Below are 19,661 nucleotides of genomic sequence, written 5' to 3'. Positions count from 1 at the left end.
TGTAAATGTGTGCATGTATATCGAAACACATCATATTTAATGAAAGAAATTAACATCCACACATTTGTACTTTTGTACAATTTTGGGTAATATATAATTTTAAGCTGTTTACAAATAACATGTAATGCTTCAAATATTACATAATGTTGATAATACATTTCTAGCAGAAATAAATATATTGCACTTAAAAAGAACTTCATTAGATGTTACTTTATAGTATTAGGCTTATAACTTCTTTTTTCATAAAACATTTCCCATGCCCTTCCCACCACCCCCAGCACACACACTTCATTACAGTGACTGTTCTCACGCAATTCGTTAAGCAAATGAACACAGCAAACAATAGAACTGTGATAGAGTCTACTAAAGAGGCTAGATCCAATTTTATCCTTTAGGAAATAGAAGACCTTCTTTTAGGTTTCTGAAACTAAGAAAAACAACAACTAAATACAGTATTTTAATGTACCAGAAGTAAAATACAACAAGTTGTATTTTTTGTCCAGATGTACTATTTCACCAAAATGTTTTTATTTTCTTATTATCAGGGGAGGAGATTGGAATTACCTAAGGGAGAGACAGAGAAATAAGGGCCAGAGAATACTTATGGATTATTTGTCTATCAGATATTTATAAATGAACCTTTGCGTATTTAGGCATGCTGAAGAAAGCTAAGTACTGGAATATTTTATTACTGGCATGGAATAGTAGTGAAGAAAGAATGTTATGATTTTCTAAAATTTTAAGAGTTTTTAACCTTCCCTTTGCTTGTTTACATAAAATCCTTACATTCTGAAATAATATAAAAATTTATAAAATCCATCCTCCACCCAAGCCTAGCTCTCTAAAGGAGCCAGCTGAAAATTTTTTCTGTCTAGTCTAAATTTATAGTATAATATTGTTTTGTTTGTAGTAATTATCAATTCCATACACATTTAATAATGAAAACAGTTTTCCTTACTTGGTCAATGGAAGATTGAGTAAAAATACTGTTTTTCTTGCCATATTTTATCCTGCACATTACATAACTGACTTTTTGAACTTTAGTTACTGAGTCATGGTTTGAGTTTGACTGTGTTTTTAATGAGGTGGTAAAATCACTCCATTTACCTTATTTGAAGCTCATTTTTCTCTGTATAATTCAACTTAAGTGTAAGCAGGACAGCCTGAAAAGCTAATGTGAAATTCAGAATTGGGATAAATATCCTACTATCTCTATGAAAAATTCATAGGCAGTATGGGATGAAGATGCTTTGCTTCTAAGAATACTTATTCTTGGGCTTTTAGAGGGTTTCCTTTTTATCCCCCAGGGTGGGGCATTGTGGCTGGAGAAGTGCAATTACAGAGATGCAGATAAGGGTGGAGAGAGGAGGTTTTGGAATATCCCACAAAGTCAATGTGACTCTTACACAGGGTGTTTACTAGATGATGCATCATAATCAGGAAGTGTCTTAATATCTCCTACTCTGTGCCCACCTACTAGAAATGGTGGTAGACCTTTAAGACAACATACCATTGTTATAAACTCAAAAGGACCAGCAATGTAATATAAATTCATTAATGTAGACCTTGTTACCTAATAATCTGTGATATGTTGGACACAAACTGGATATGTTTATCCTTTATACTGCCAAGGGTGGACAGAGGAGGGGGGAAGATTTACTAAGTAAAAGAAATAAATGAGCTTACTCAGAATTATTGATAAACGTTTTAAAAACATATCACATATGTAGAATCTACTAAGTTATGAATTAATTCTTTTGGGTTAGATAAAGCCATTCTGGCAGGGCCGCTTTTAAGCAGCACTATACGTTAGCCAAGCTTTTTAATACTGTAATATACCTGGGGGGGGGGACCCTGAATTTATTCCAAATATACCATAGCTCATGCTCTTTATTATTCAGTTGGCTTTGTCCCTAATTATCTAGTTCTTGCAATTAATTTTGGTAAAATAGACTTTAGAGTTTTAAATGTTAAATACCCAAGGAGTTAAGTAATAATCAACAAGCAGAAGAGCTCAGAAGAACCCTGGTGGGGTCATATATCTACCCCTGGTTTCCATGACTAGAGTGACTGATCAGGTTAAGCTCCATTTCACCTGTGTTTCTTCTTTCTTGTTCAAATAATACCAGATACTTAAAAAGTGTATCCAAGAATTTCAGGTGTGATTTTCCAAGAGCATGCTTTGGTGTCTTAGTCTTTGCTCTTCTCTAAGTGTGCTATTTTTATTCTTATATTGATTAATTACAAAATAAATTTATGAATTCAGGACGTACTAGCATAAAACCATATTTAACAAAAATATATAAACCTACTTTGAGACACACCAATTGGGAAAAATGTCAAAATAGTATTAAAATGATCCTTTCATGCTCGTTGAAAAGAAAATTCAGATATGGATTTGCTTTAGTAGACCAGTCATTTATTAGGGTATTAAGTAGTATCATGTAAAATAGTATTTACTTTTGTTATTCCTGCTTTAAATAGCAGTACTCTGTATTAAAAGCACTGACAACAGGCCAACTATTAAACATTAAATCCCTATCCTAAGCTCTGTGGATATTTACTTTAAACATTATGTGTAACTACTTTTTTAAAGAAACGCACATCTGTGCTGTGTTTGAAAACAAACTACCTGTGGATACTATAGCATAACATGCAAGAAGTTAGAAATAAGCCTACAGTGTCTGCCATAGGACTTTGAGATGTTTGGTTAACATATGCAGAAGCTGGTGCTTCTCCATAACCAAACCTTGGAATACAGTGGAGAAAGTCAATTGCAAGTTCCAACAATAGCATCACTTAGACAGGCTGTGCCAATTATACACCTTGTTTCATAGGCTGGAAATGCCCAAGAAAGTCATTTGATATGGAAAAGCCTAACATTAAAACAACCAAATAAAATCCCACTTGAGTTTGATGTGATAAGTATATTACATTTGACTTCCAAATACACGTCTACTCTCAGCAGCAAGATTTCCTATCTCTTTGAACAGATTCAGTACTTTTGTAGTCAGAACGAAGTAGAATGAGTATTACATTAAAAACTAAGAATATTGGGGAGCTTTGTGAAGAAGACAGGTTAAATTCTATAGCTAGAATGCATTATATCTAAAATTGAAGGACTACAAACTTCATTAAACCTCTGTTATTAGGGAAAAGAACTGTTGCAAAATGCCAAATGTACTACCCTGATTGTAAATGCTTAGATATATATGGCTCAAAAATAATACAGATGTTATATATAACTACAATATAGTTAATTACTATTATAAATATTAAAAGAAGGCTTAAGAAGATAGCAAGAGTTGAAAATAAAGTGGATAAATCCTTTAGATTTACTTATAAGCATTTCCAATGTTTCAGTCAGGGTGTCACTGAGTTAACATGCAATTTCATATTATGGACCTAGAAAAATGGTAGAATTACTGAATGTAATACAGTGAGAAAAAAGGGCCAATCAGATAGATGGACACATACCTATTCATGACCAAAGGTTAAGTGGTGGCTATATGGGCATTTAGAATGGTCATTCATAAATCCTTGTCAATCAGTGGCAGCAGCTAATCAAACAACGAAGCAGATTTACTGAAAATGAGAATTTGGCCTGGTGCATTTTAACATCCATAAGGTCTCCCAAAGCTGAAGTAAAAATGAAGGGAGCTTTGGTATCCACGGCAGAAAAATTCCTTTTAGAATAGGGCAACCATCTGTTTATTGTAGTGAAAGAAAGTCTCATGCGTCAAGGTGTAGAGACTTTAAAGTGTCCCTCAGTGAATAAATCAGCAGTGTATTTAGAATGCAGCCCAGGAAAATAAAACCTCAGTTTTATTTGTATATGGAAGATTTTTCCTACATAAATGGCAAGTAATTGCAAGAAAGAGATTTAGAAAGAAAGAAAAGACTGAAAAAGAACTTGTCAGGTACTGGCCCTTCAATATTACAGAAAGAACTTTGTGAAGTCATTACCACCTATTCATCCACAAAATAGGATGCATTAGCATTATCTCAGCTCCTTCCCCAGCAAACTAACACAAAGGAAAACTAAACATGCTTAAGCTACAGCACTACAAATACTTCTCTATTGGCTCTCATTTCTATAGGGAGAAATGGACTTCAGTTAGTCATTATGCATTATGGTATGTTATATAGTATTGCCTCTTTGAAGATTCTTTTAACCTGTGGAAAGTAGAAAGAAAACCTATACATGTTGACTTTATACATTACTGCAATGACACAGCATTTTTAACCACTAGGAATAATGCATCTTAAGATTCATCTGCCTTGTATTATTAAACTTTCTTGGTACATTGATATCCAATAGTGGCGGGACTTAGGCTGGCTAAGAACTTTACACTGATTCTCTCTCAAAGCCAAAAGCTGTCCCCCACTACAGATGAATCCTGGTCCATGGTGCTTTCCCTCAGTGGTAGGTTTTATTGTGAGTCCAGCTCTCCTCTTTAATAGGTCCCATGTCTCCTGGAGAGCCCCGGCTCCAACACCCCACATCCCACCCACCCAACCCTGTCTTATATTTCCATACCCATTTGCACATTCTGGATCTGGATTCTCCTGTTTTTAGAAGAGTCATACAAATGGCGTCATCACAGCAGAGGAATGGCGCAGTCCTTGGATAGCAGCATAGGGCCCCTGCTGAAAGTAGTGATGATACCGGGGCATGTGGAATGAGGGGAATGTCGGGCCACTCCCCTGCATGGAGCTGGCAATGGCCGATGGGGTTAGAGGCATCCCAAGTCGGCTATATGGTGGCAGAGAGCCCTGTATAGGGTGAGGAATGGGTGTCGCTATGGATGCTGTGCTGGTGCCAAGAGCAGTCAGGGACTGTGGGTGCTGAAATCCAGGAAAACTGGATGAAGATGATACCCAGGAACTGAGAGACAAATTATCAGATGTTGTAAAGGCTGATCCTGAAAGGAAAAAAAAAATCTCATTAGACTGGAAACTCTACTTCAGTGTGCAAATCAAGAATTACATTATCTGAACAAATACTGTATGCTAACACATATATATGGAATCTTAAAAAAAAAAAAAAAAGGTTCTGAAGAACCTAGGGGCAGGACAGGAATAAAGATGCAGACATAGAGAATGGACTTGAGGACACAGGGAGGAGGAAGGGTAAACTGGGACGAAGTGAGAGAGTGGCGTGAACATATATACACTACCAAATGTAAAATAGATAGCTAGTGGGAAGCAGCTGCATAGCACAGGGAGATCAGCTTGGTGCTTTGTGACCACCTAGAGGGGTGGGATAGGGAGGTTGGGAGGGAGACGCAAGAGGGAGGAGATATGCGGATATATGTATATGTAAAGCTGATTCACTTTGTTATACAGCAGAAACTAACACACCATTGTAAAGCAATTATACTCCAATAAAGATGTTAAAAAAAAAAGAATTACATTATCTGCCAAGGGTCTATTTTATTTTTAAAAATATGTAATAGATCTATAATTTAAAAGAGAGACAGGTTAAATCATGAGGCATATCTAGCTTTCCACACAAAAAGATATCATTTATACCATATATGGAAAAGAGAATTTACTGACTTAACTCAATAGATGGCCTGCATACTCCCTGAGAGTGGCCAAAACACTAGCACCCTGCCTGAAGGTAATGACCTGATTCCCTTTAAAGGACTTCCAAATAGCTGATATCTGTCTTAACCTCTGTAGCATTCCTATAAGTAAGGCTGGACAGACAAGCCTCAACGAAGCTACCTGGTTTCCAAAGCCACTATGAAAACCCACAAGACTGTTTTTCTTTTTTTTTTCTTTAGCTTCTGTAACTCTTTTCTTTTGGAAATGATGAGAACATTTACTATGTTGATTACATTTAAGACAGATACACAAAATCCAAACACATTTTAATATGCCAGTTCTACTCAGCATAGCTGAGTCATGTGGAAACAATAAGCACTGTCAAAAATAAAGCATAAATACTTAGAAATTACTCTAAAAAGAAATGCATGATACTTATTTGAAGTTTTTCACACGACTCTATTGAAATAGAGATGTAAGGAAAGATTTTAATAATTGGAGACACATGCCATATTCTTGGATGAAAAATAAAAATTTTTTAAAAGTCATTTATTCCCAAATTAATTTACGGGTTGAGTGTAAAGCCAATGAAATGCCAATGTTTTTTCCCTCTTCAACTCGATTCTCAAAATTATCAGGACAAATAATGACAGAATTTTAAATTTTTTAAAATTATAACAAGGATAGATTTTCCCTACCAGATACAAAAATATGTTATCATGTTATAAAAACAAAATAATGCATTTATGAAAATAGCATAGTACTGAGCAAGATGAGAAGCCACATCAATAGAAAAGAACAAGTTGTCACAATACAAGATAAAATATATATGTATATTGTATTTATCATATATTTAGTATATAATAATATACTAAGTAATAATGGTAATATACATCATTACAAACTATCAGGAATGACAGCTTAGTGTCCATAATTTTTTATTAGATATTTGACAAGTTGCAAGAGTAAGTTTTTCTTATATCACAGTATCCAGAAGTTGAAACAAAAGTTGACACTGAATTTTCCAGTTGTATAATTACTAGTAGCTCATCTGGATTTACCTATAAGAGATGTCATATGTTCTGACTGTTTATGCTATTCTATATCATGAACATAAAAATATGACAGAGGACTCTCCCCATGTGAACGTCCCTGTGCCTGGGCACCCCCCTCTGGTTTCTTTTCTCTGGCCTCCCAGATGCAGAGGGCTCCTCTTTGAACATCTGCAGCAGAGGAACTTTTTAGTACTCCGCTATTCTCACCACCTGGGGCACCACCTCTACACAGTGTGTTCACTAGGAGAATCTTCTTTTTAAAAGTGTTTTCCATTCTAGTCATTGATCCTAATAAGATATTCCTGATATAAGTAAAATAGATATATTCCCTGATTTTCAGATTGTAAAACTGAGGTTGAGGAAGACTAAGGGGCCACCCCCAAAGTCCAATAGCTCTTTGGTAGTGGATCACAGACAAATAACTCCTGGGCCCTGACTCAGAGGCTCAATGTCCTTTTACTGGAAAACAAACTACAGGAAAGCTTTAGGCAGCATCATCACTTAAGATGCAAAGGCAAAATAATGATCAGCCTCAGGCTGTCCCTTCCTGAAGAGGCTTCTGAAATACTTTGGGGCAGTCTCTCCCCTGAGGGCTAGAAGTCCCATCACCTCCCTGCCCGGCAGTTGCATAGCCCAGAAGCGGTCTTACCTCGATTCTGTGTCGTCTGAACCTCATCACCCAGCACATCCTCTTCTCCTCCGTAGGTACGGATGGGTGAGCGGGCATAGGAGTGTTTCTGAATCAGGCTCTCCACACTTTCCCTAGATTAGAGAGTGACACATCCTGAGTAAACTAAAAAGTTAAGTACTCAGAGAAGGAGAGGAGTCTTAAAGATGATTTACCAGTCAGTAAAACCATTTTCTCAGCCAAAAGACCACGACTTCAGTAAGGAATCCGCCTTCCAATGCAGGGGACGCAGTTTCTATCCCTGGTCAGGGAACTAAGATCCCACGTTCCGCAGGGCAACTAAGCCCACATGCCACTACTACTGAGCTCACTCACGCGTCTCAACTAGAGAGCCCGCGTGCCACAAACTACAGAGCCCATGCGCTCTGGAGCCCGTGTGCCACAACTAGAGAAGAGAAAACCCACAGGCCACACGTTTCTAGTGTTCTAGAAAACTAGAGAGAAGCCCGAGCACCACAACGAAGAGCCTGCACATCGCAACTAAGACCCGCCGCAGCCCAATAAATAAATAAATAAAATATATTTTAAAAAAAATGCCACCACTTCAGGGAAAGATAACTTTCAAAACATGCATGTTTATTTCATTGTAGATGCCTCAGAAACATGACCTCAGGCATATAAATACAAGAAACCTAACTGGACAGGATAAGGACAATTCCCTGAAATTCTACAAAATTAGGGTCAAAGGTGAACAAGGAGCTATAAAACCTGACCATAGGAATATGGAGTTTAATGATGTGAAAAAATGACTGGTGAATTTACTACAAGGAGCTGCAATCCTGTGACTTCATCAGCTAATGAACACAAAACACTCACCTGATACGAACTGCACTGATTGAGTTCATCTGATGAAATACTGGCCCAAAGTTCAGAATATCATTAGTCATAAAAAAGACTCAATGTTCACTAATAAACCTAGTAAGTGCATAGAGTATATGACAATATGGGTAGTATGGATAGTGGCCACTTTGAGATTCTTGTTGCTTTAAGACTGAAAATTATGGAAAACCTATGAAGGACACATAAAGGGCCACTAGGGAATTTAAGCCCCCAAATAAATTGGTGCATTGTCTTTGTAGATGGTCTTTCTCTTGCAATATAGTCTAAAAACTGAAGAGTGTTGTTAACTTTCAGAACAAAAATTATTTTGGTATTTGCCAGTTCAACCTGCTGCCATTAAGTGAGAAAAACACCAGATAAGAGGTTTTTTTTAAAATTAATTAATTATTTTGGCTGCATTGGGTCTTCATTGCTGTGCACAGGCTTTCTCTAGTTGCAGTGAACAGTGGCTACTCTTCATTATGGTACATGGGCTTCTCATTGCGGTGGCTTCTCTTGTTGTGGAGCACGGGCTGTAGGCACGCAGGCTTCAGTAGTTGTGGCATGCGGGCTTCAGTAGTTGCGGTACATGGGCTCAGTAGTTGTGGCTCACCGGCTCTAGAGCGCAGGCTCAGTAGTTGTGGCGCACAGGCTTAGTTGCTCCACGGCATGTGGGATCTTCCCAGACCAGGGCTTGAACCCGTGTCCCCTGCATTGGCAGGTGGATTCTTAACCACTGTGCCACCTGGGAAGCCCCCAGCTAGAGTTTAGCCAAATGATTTCTTTGCCAAAAATGGAAGTTGGTAACAGGTTAGCTTATATAGTATACATCTCCAAGAATAGCTGTGGCCTAAAGACCAACATCAAATTAACCACCAAAGGACAAGAAAAGGATTTTTAAAAAGTGTGTTGAATAAAGGACAAACCGAACACCAAATTTCATCTTGAGGGGATAAGGAAAGCAAATAAAATGTCATAATAACTTTTCAAAATGTAATACTTGTCAACATTTCACAGAGATATACAGACTTTACCTGTGAAAAAATACTAATAGTGATTTTGGTGTTCTAGAAAGCTTGTATACTCACACAGATTAAAGCATTGTGTCATATTATATAGCATGCAAGTGAAGACTTAAAGGTATGCCTAAAAGAAAAATTAATTCTAACAACTACTCAAGTTATATCTTTACTCCCAAAAGGTTTTAAAATAAGCATACAGTACCACCTCATGCAGCCAAAATCACTGGGATCAGGCAAAATCCAGATCCAGTGGATTAACATGTAGGTGTTTAAAAAAATGAGGCCATTCCATATTTATTGATATGGAATGATCACCAAGACATATTAAGTGAAAAAAGTTAAGTACAGAACAGTGTATAAAGTTTGCTACCATTTGTGAATTTAAAACAAGAAATATGTATGTTTGTATATGCACAATATTTCCAGAATGTTCCAGTTCCCAGAACAGGAAGTGGCCTAGAATAGGTTTTCTCTATAGTGTGGAACTAGGGGCCTACTGGAGCAATGATTCCCAAATTTGTCCCAAATACACTTGAGTTACCTAAAGCTCTTAAAAAAACAACAACTATATTGAGGTAAAATTAATGTACAGTAAGTGGCATATATTTAAATTGTACAATTTGATCGATTTGGGTTTATGTGACCAGTGACACCACCACCACAAGTTAGATAATAAATGTATGTAACACCTCCAAAAGTTTCCTCATGCCCATCATGCTCCCTGGTCTCCACCCCAACATACTTTTCCAAGGAAAACACTAGTATGATTTCTGTTCCTACCCATTAGTTTGTGTCTTCTAAAATTTTTTAAAGATGAAATCGTGCCTTATGTGTATCTTTTTATCTGGCTAAATTACTTTGAGATTCACATATCAATAGTTCATTCTTTCTTATTCTGAGTAGCATTCTATTGTATGGACGTACTATAGTCTATCTGTTTATCTGCTGATGGACATTTGCATTGTTTCTAGTTTTTAACTGTTACACATGCCGCTGCTGCATATATTAATGAATATTTTTAAATATACATATGATTTCCATTCTTTTGGGAAAATGCCTAGGAGTGGAATGGCTGGATTGTATGGTCGGTATATGTGTAATTTTTTAAGAAACTGCCAACCTATTTTCCAAAGCAGTTGTATCATTTATTTTAGTATTCCCACTCAGCAGTGTATGAGAGTTCCATTCCTCCACATTCTCACCAACACTTGGTGTGATCAGTCTTTTTAATTTTAGCTATTCTAATACACATGTACTGGTATGTCATCATAGTTTTAATTTGCGTTTCCGTAATGACTAAGATGTTGCACATCTTTTTATGTGCTTATTTGCTTCTATATATTAACTTTGGTAAAACTGTTCAAATATTTTGTTCATTTTAAAAATTAGGTTGTTTCCTTATTATTGAGTTTTGAGATTTCTTTATATATTCGGGATGCTTGTCCTTATAGGATGTATGACTTGCAAATATTTTCTCCCAGGCTGTGGCTTGTCTTTTCATCTTTAACAGTGTCTTTTAAACAGCAGAAGTTTTTAATTTTTATGAAGTCCAATTTATTGTTTGCAATTTTATGGATGCTTTTGCTATACTATCCCAGAATCTTTGCCTAAACCAAGACCATAAAAGTTTCTCTTAATTTTCTTTTCTAGAAGTTCTTATAGTTTTAGGTTTCACATAATGATATATAATTTGCCTTGAGTTGATTTTGTATAAGCATGAGGTATGGATGGATGTTCATTTTTTGCTTATTGATAGCCAACTATTCCAGCACTATTAGTTGAAAAGATGAGCCCGTCTACCACTGAATTACCACTGCTTCTTTGTCAAAAAAAATCTTCTTCCTCTTTTTGCCTTCTTTTAGGTTATATTTTATAATTCCATTTCATCTCCTTTGTTGGGTTTATTATTTATAACTTTTGGTTTTTTAGTGGTTGATTTAGTGTTCACAGTAAATATCTTTAACACATCACAATCTGCTGGGCAAGTGATAGTTACCACTTTAAGTATAAGACTCACAATAATATTACTTTTATTTCTCTCTTCTAACCTTTGTACCATTCTTGTCAAACATTTTACTTTTACAGAAACCCCACACTACACTGTTATTTTTTTGTCTAAACAGTTAATTATATTTTAAAAGATTTGAATAATATGAAAAAGATTGATCTACTTATTCTTGTAGTTACCATTCCCACTGTCCTTCATTCCTTTGAGTAGATCTAGGTTGACATCTGATATAATTCTCCTTCTACCTGAAGGACTTCCTTTAACATATCTGTAGTGCAATTTTGTGTGTCTGAAAGTCTTCATTTTGCTTTTTTTTTTTTTTTTTAACATTTTTGCTGGGTATAAATTTCTAGGTGAGCAGACTTTTTTCTTTCTGTACTTTTAGAAATGTTGCTCCACTGTCTCCTCATTTACTTTGTTTCTGACTTAGAAACCTGCTGTCATCCTTATCTTATGTACTATGTCTTTAATTCCCTGGTTGCTTTCAATATTTTCTACACTGGTTTGGAGCAATTTGATTATGATGTGCCTTGGTGTTATTTCTTTATTTTATTTTATTTTATTTTATTTTTTTTTAATTTTATTTATTTATGGCTGTGTTGGGTCTTCATTGCTGTGCGAGGGCTTTCTCCAGTTGCGGCGAGTGGGCGCCACTCTTCATCGCGGTGCGTGGGCCTCTCAGTATCGTGGCCTCTCTTGTTGCGGAGCACAGGCTCCAGACGCGCAGGCTCAGTAATTGTGGCTCATGGGCCTAGTCGCTCCTCGGCATGTGGGATCTTCCCAGACCAGGGCTCGAACCCGTGTCCCCTGCATTAGCAGGCAGATTCTCAACCACTGCGCCACCAGGGAAGCCCTGTGTTATTTCTTAATGCTTCTTGAGCTTGGGTTTGTTGGCCCTCTTTGGATTGTGTGTGTTTAGTTGTCATTAAATTTGGAAAATTTTTGAACATTATTTCTTCAAATATAATTCTTCCTTCATCTCCCCATCCACCTTTTAGGGGCTCCAATTCTCCAGTTACACATATATTAGACTGTTTAAAGTTTCCCCACAACTCACTGATACTCTTCATTTTTAAAAATTTCTCTTTGCTCTGTTTTATTTTGGATAGTTTCTATTGCTGTGTCTTAAAGTTCTCTAATATTTCATCTGCAACATCTAATCTGCCATTAGTCCCATCCAGTGTATCTTTCATTTTATACATTATAGTTTTCATCTTTAGAATTTTGACAACAAGGTCCTAATGTATAGCACAGGGAACTAGATTCAATATCCTGTGATTAAACCATAATAGAATTTTGATTTGGATCACTTGGGCCTCTTCCATGTCTCTACTTAATTTTTGGCTATTTGGAATACAGTTATAATAACTGTTTCAATGTCCTTGTCTGCTAATTGTAATATTTGTGTCAGTTCTGGGTTATTTTCAATTGGTTAATTTATGGGTTATATTTTTCTACTTCTTTGCATTTCTGGTAATTTTTAATTGGATGTCAGACGTGAATTTTATCTTGGTGGTTGCTGGATATTTCTGTATTCTTATAAATATTCTTGAGCTTTGTTCTAGGATATAGTTAAGTTATTTGGAAATAAGTGATCGTTTGGGGTCTTGCTTTCAAGATATGTTAGGTAGAACTGGAATACTGTTTAGTCTAGGACTAATTTTTTTCTCACTATTAAAGCAAAACCCTTCTGAGTATTCTATCAAATGCCCTGCAAATTGCAAGATTTTCCAGTCCATCTAGTTAGAACAGGCATTATTTTTATCCCTGTATGGACACTAGGTACTGTTTCCGCCAATCTTTTCAGGTGCTCCCCTCCCCCCAACCTCTGGTAGTTTCCTCACACATGTGCTAGTCAGCTCCCAGCTGAACACTCAAGAGGGACCCCCTGTAGGACTTTGGTATTCTCTTCTCCTGTGGTGTGTCCTGTGGATTCTCACTGTTTGCTCTCATTGAACTCTCAGCTCTGACTGCTCAACTCAGGGAGTCTGCCAGGCTCAGCCTGTATTCTCCCTCCCTGTGCCATGGCCTAGATACTCTCTCAGACTCTAAGCTGGGTCCATCATAGGGCTCACCTCATTTGTTTCCCATCTTTCAGGGATTACTGTCTTTTGTTGCCTTGTGTCCAGTATCATTTAAAAAAGCATTGTTTCATATATTTTGTGTGTTTCTTAGTTATTTAAGGCAAGAGGTTATATTTGGTCCTTGTTGCTTTACCTTTACCTGAAGCAAAGTCTGTCCTGAGGCTCTTCTAAAAATTCCAAAACCAGGTCATACCCACAGATCAAGTAAATAAGAATCTATGGGGTGGGACACAGGCTTCAGTAATCGGTAAATCTCCCCAGGTGGTTCTAGTGGAGGAGAAGGTGTGTGATGGATACTTTTCTCCATATATGCCTCTGTACCATTTGAACTTTGGACATGTTTATTCAAAATTAATTACAAATCATAAACTATCATAAGAAATGGTAGGGCTTCCCTGGTGGCACAGTGGTTGAGAATCTGCCTGCCAATGCAGGCGACACGGGTTCGAGCCCTGGTCTGGGAAGATCCCACATGCCGCGGAGCAACTAGGCCCGTGAGCCACAATTACTGAGCCTGCGCGTCTGGAGCCTGTGCTCCACAACAAGAGAGGCCGCGATACTGAGAGGCCCGCGCACCGCGATGAAGAGTGGCCCCCACTTGCCGCAACTAGAGAAAGCCCTCGCACAGAAACGAAGACCGAACACAGCCATAAATAAATAAATAAATAAATAAAATTTAAAAAAAGAAATGGTAACGTACCAATGGACAAAAAGAGAACTGCTGGTCTAACGCTGATACTTGGGGAACTTATAATGAATTGATAAAACTCATTATCATGCTGATTTTTATATCAATATAGTAAATGCATTGGAGGCAATGTGGTATATGGGAAATTTCATGTGCTTTAAAGTCACTCATCAAATGGATGAATGGATAGATGAGTTTATGGACCACCTAAAACCATTTTCACATTCTAGTTTTGTTACTTCGTTAATCTCTCTTCATCTATAAATTGGGAAGTCATTCATTCATCCCCCCAAAAATTATTTAGCACCTTTTATGAACAAGGCACTATTCTAGGAATTATGGAGACAGCAGTAAGCAAAATATAAAAATCCCTGCCTAATGGGGGAGAGGGCTGGGGGAGAGGGAGAAAGATGATAAGAAAAATATGTAGAAAAATGTGTAGCATATTAGATGATGATGATAGTGCTATGGAAAAATAAAAGTAAAGCAAATAATAGTGATAAGAACTATAACTATGAGAATTAAATGAGATAAGGCATTGGAATTGCTCAAAGTGTCTGGCACATAGGAGGTACTCAGTAAATATTAGTGCCCTATAAAAGTATATCTAAAGCAGGTAAAAATTCTATTCTTTTAGATTATATTTTTTTCCAATTTATTTCACCCATATGAATAATCCTAATTCAGAATAACGTGATCCAAACAGGAGGATTTTTCTCAGTGATTGAATGTAAAAGTCAGCAGAAAACTTGAAAAGTACGTTATTTGCAGTTCTATTATAAAATTATACCTATCATAAAATATAACATTAAGCTTTAATGAGTCCATATCACCTGTTTAAAAGTGTAACCTGTTTTTAAAGATCCCGTGAACTTGTTGAATCCCTTGAGTTGGACTTGTTGACATGAAAATATTTTATCATTTACTAAGAGGCACCAGTAAATGCAGAAATTAACAGAAAGGGTAACTTGGCATGACATGGACCCTAACTAATCAATTTGCCAACTGCCATATATTTTAAGCTTTATATGCCCACACTCTGGTAATGTTGGACCCCTGTAGCCTTAACAGCTGAGTCACTTACTCAAGGACTTAATTCACTGTAATATTAGAGCATGACTGTCTTTTTGGGTAACTTGGGTCATTAAGAAGAGCGTCAATTGAGATGAGTAACCCATAATAAAATGACAACTATAGCATACATTCAAGCTGATGTCCTTTCAGTCTAAGCCATGTGTCATACTGTTAATATTTAAAATGAACTTAGAGAAGAATTAGGTGGTCATTTTCACATGAGGAAAGAACTTGTTTCAGATACCCTAGAAAATATTTTCTCTTTGTAAAGTCATAAAGGAATGACCATCAATGGGCTGAAATTATGGATGGTGTATTTCTAAGGTGTATTCTGTTGCCCATCCTAGGCACGTAGACTGCTCTATCCAAGCATTTAAGTTCAAAAGCAGAGTATAGTATCTGCCTCTCTAAAAATGCCCTTATATAAAATCATTTAAACATTTTTCACATATACAAAAGAAAAATTGTTTAAATAACACAATGAATCACTGCCTTGTGAAATATTTTGCTTTTCTATACAAAGTACATTATATTTATTTTGTCCTTGGAAGATCACTGGTATCATTACTTATTCTTGTCTCTAAGAGGGAGAAAAAAGGGATTTATTGAAGTGATTTATTTTTGTCAGGCCTGGAAGGGAACTGAAAGCAATGGCAGTTCTTATATAAAGGATGGCATAATTAAATTATTGCCTTTTAAGTGATTGAAAACAGTGGTGCAAATCAGGGCCGTCTCTTCGAAGATGTTACAAAGAATAGACAGCTCATGTTGTTTACTTTATGTCTAATCCCTGTTTCCAGCAGAATGAAAAGTGCAAAGAATTTATTTAGCCTGGAAGACTACTGTGAGGATTTCTGGAATACTGTGCTCTGAAAAATATGGGATGACTCACCTAATGGGTTAAGTGACTTAGGTATTATAAGCTAGGACAGTACCTTGTAATGCTCAGTTCTGTTATATCCCAAAGCAAGAGACAATAGTTACTTTGGATTTTAATAGATAAGTAAAATGGGTACCATTATTGAAGGTTGGCCTTTCTAATATCTAACACTAAATTATTTTTCTAGGCAAAAAGCATACATCATTAGGTATCTTTAAGAGATCTCTTCTGACTAATGTGTAACCATCAATTCCAAGACTAATATACATGTGAGAGACACAATCATAGCCAGAAGGTGGGCAAGATACAGGGTAGCTGCAATGATTATGTTGATTCTGCAAAAATGTTCAGAACTATTGGAAGTCATCTGAACTATTTGTTCAAACTCTAGATAAGCAAAACCAACATACTCTATCAGTATTGAACTGATTACCCTTCCTCTATCTCTGAAACTAGAGTACAAATTTCTTAATGCTCAAAAAAGCAAAACCCTTTTCCTTCACATTCTCCTTTGCACCATCGCTTTACCCAATATATTCCTCTTTAAATGCACTTACTAGATGGATGGCAATCATGTGTTTGCATGACCACCGTTACCACTACACTGTTGGCCTTTGAACAAGGGAGAGAACAATGCTTACTTTATCTAGGCAGTGGTTCTCAAACTTTAGTGTATTATAGACTGAGTGTTTGTGTCCCCCAAATTCATGTTGAAATCTTAATCCCCAATGTGATGATTTTAGGATGTGGGGCCTTTGGTAGACCGTTAGGTCTTAAGTGTGGAGCCCTCATAAATGGGATTAGTACCCTTATAAGAAGAGAAAGGAGAGCTTGCTGTAGCTTTCTGTTCTTCAGCCATGTGAGGACACAGTGAGAAGATAGCTGTCTATGAACCACAAGCAGGTCCTCACCAAAAACTGAATCTGCCAGCACCTTGATCTTAGACTCGCCAGCTTCCAAAACTGTGAGAAATAAATGTCTGTTGTTTAAGCTACTCACAGTCTATGGCATTTTTGTTATAGCAGCCCAACAGACTAAGTGTTCATCAGAATTACCTGGAGGGCTGGTCAAAACACAGATTTTTGGACCCCACCCTAGAGTTTCTAATTTAGTAAGTCTGAAGTATGGCTCGAGAATATTATTTCCAGCGTGTTTCCAGGTAACGCTGATGCTACTGACATGGAGGCCACACTCGGAGAACCACTGCCCTAGTGTAGTGGTTACTGGAACCTGCTTAGCTCGAATCCTAGCCCTGCCACTTGCCAGTTGTGTGTCTTTGGTCAAATTACTTCACTACTCTTTGCCTCAGTTTTCTCATCTGCAAAATGAGGGATATTAATATGACCTCGCTCTTAGGGTTATTATTAAGATTTAATGAGTTAAATACACATAGAGAGCTTATATTTGTACTTGGCATATAATAAGTGCTCAATAAATGTTTATAGGTAACAAAATTATATCACTGTTATTGAGTATCAAAATCATGTGTTCCTAAAGCTGGTTACATAATCATAATCATTTTAGATGAAATTGAGACTTCCAGTTGCTATAACTTGCTATGCTTCATTTAAACCATCCTACAATATACATGTCAGAGAGAAAATTAAATAAAAAGTAAATATTATTTCGATTTACATTCTAACTTTCTCTCTTTCTATACAGACCTGGTAAAAAGCTGCATTCAGGGAGAAAATGTCAGATCCATTAAAATCAAATCTAATTTACAGGAAACAAAATATTTAAAGTTGTCCTTGCTCATCAGTTTGCTCATGTTTACATCATATCTTACTAGGCCTTTGTAAACAACTCCTTGTCACAAAATTTTTCTAAAGATTTATGCAGATAATGTTATAAATTACTGGAAGACAATATATCAATATTTGTTGCTTCCACAAAGTACTTAATAAATGAAAACTTTAGATAATATAATTGGAGATGTATTATAAATCATTAATTTTAATTTGAGAACAGAAATATATTATGCAATACATTTTGGAAAATCAAAATAATCTTTTTAAAAGCTTTTAGATTTTAGCTTATTTTTATTTATGTGACTTAATCCTACTAATTTTTCTTTTCAATAGTAATACACATTTCTGGTTTTATATCATTATTAGCAACTTAAATAAGTAAACTGTACCACTGTGGAAAAAAAAAACTAGTTTCTTAAGTCTAACTGTTGTGACTAGAACAAAGGTCTCATGCAAAGTACAGATTATTCAGCCTCTAAAAATAAACTTTAGTAAATTGTGAGGCAGGGAACAAATATCCTTTAGACACAGATAGAAAGAAAGAAACAAGCAAGAAAAAAAGGAGGACAAATTGTGACCCTAAGTCAATTGTGAATAACTCTGCTACTCTATCAAACCTGCTGATTTGTTTGACACTGTTTTGTAATATAAATGTTTCCTCTTAGAAGCTGTGAATAAATGAGTAACGTTTTAAATGCAGGAACATAGCTTGCTAGTTAAAAGAATTTTGTGGTAACTACTTATATAATTTGAAAAAAAATAATTTAGTTCTGTTGAAAGTCATCCCTTCCTTTCTGTGGTTGTTGTCACCAGACTATTTTAATTTATTAAATTAATAGATTGTATTTAAAAGCAGACTTTAATCTGGTTGCCAAACAAAATAACTTTCATTTTATGCATACAGTCTTTTATACTAACTCTGTCTTCACTGGAGATGATAAAAAGATGTTTCTTTACTAAGAAGCTGTGCGATCAGATTCCTTATCTGTGTCTGGGCTTTGCTTTCTCCTATAAAATGAGGGTGTGGTAGGGAAATGGTGGGCTGGATTAGATGAGCTCTAAGATCCATTATGGCTCTAACAATTTATGAGTCTATAAATATATAAACAGAATTAAAATTAAAAAGAGCCATTTTGAAAAAGTCCAGTACTAGTTGCAAAGAACCCTGAGTTCTAACCCCAAATCTTCTACTAATTGTGTGATCTGGCAGATCACTCTCTGGGCCCTACTTGCCTCATTGGTATAATGACAGAGAAACTGGTTGGCTCCCCAAATCACTCCAGCCTTAAAATAAATAAAGCAGAGACCATTGTTACTACCTTTTGCCATTTGCTTTCTTTAGTATTTTTACTTTCGAATAGCCTGCCTCTCACATGGTGGCTGCCTTTAACATCCAGGGTTTTTTGTTTGTTTGTTTGTTTTAGCTGACTTCATTGAAATTATGTTTCACTTTTACTTTATTACAGACACTGCATAATCTACTTTGTAAGAGTCTCTATAATACTCAAGTATAGTTATATTTATGAAAGATTAAGGGAATTAGCAAACTAAGTTATGAGCCATAACCATTTCACTATTCACTAGGCTGAAGTTTAATCCATTTATTTTCTCAGGCAATACAGTGCTCCCCCCCCATATATATATTCCTCTGCTTTGCATAAATCAGTTATACTGGTTTTCTTCTAAAGATAGAATATAAGAGTGATATGTGAACTTATGTTGTCAGCTATTTGGGTAACAACTATTAGGTTGGACTAATCAGTTCATGACATGCATGACTTCTTCAGGAGCCCTGATTGTCAGAATTTTCTTTTTTCCAAAGCTAGCTAGAATGCTTAGAAGAAAGCCCAGATACCAGCAGGTATCCTAAACAGGGGAAGGTGAAGATGAGGAGGAGAGATGAACTAAGTACACAAAAGTATACTGCAGAAAGTCTTATTCTGGACCACACTTTAAGAAAAAAAGTGACTAATATGTCCAAAATTCAAAGGTAGAGGAGAAGTTTTTAAAGAAATGCCTCTACTATAGGACATCTGGAG

General features: G+C 36.2%; 1 protein-coding gene across 1 annotated transcript in view; it reads right to left on the bottom strand.

The window, feature by feature from the left end:
* Nucleotides 1-4,584: 4,584 nt before the first annotated feature.
* TBX20 (T-box transcription factor 20) overlaps nt 4,585-19,661 on the bottom strand; it is a 49,504-nt gene continuing 34,427 nt past the window's right edge. Inside the window, exons 7-8 of the mRNA XM_059932704.1 lie at nt 7,258-7,370; nt 4,585-4,925 (exon numbers count right to left, since the gene is read on the bottom strand). Of these exons, the coding sequence (XP_059788687.1) occupies nt 4,585-4,925; nt 7,258-7,370 (454 nt within the window). The remainder of the gene's footprint in view (nt 4,926-7,257; nt 7,371-19,661) is intronic.

The sequence above is a fragment of the Balaenoptera ricei genome, chromosome 9, assembly GCF_028023285.1.
Source record: "Balaenoptera ricei isolate mBalRic1 chromosome 9, mBalRic1.hap2, whole genome shotgun sequence".
Taxonomy (NCBI): Eukaryota; Metazoa; Chordata; class Mammalia; order Artiodactyla; family Balaenopteridae; genus Balaenoptera; species Balaenoptera ricei.
Note: the sequence above shows the minus strand (reverse complement) of the source record. Positions and strands in the feature narration are given on the sequence as shown.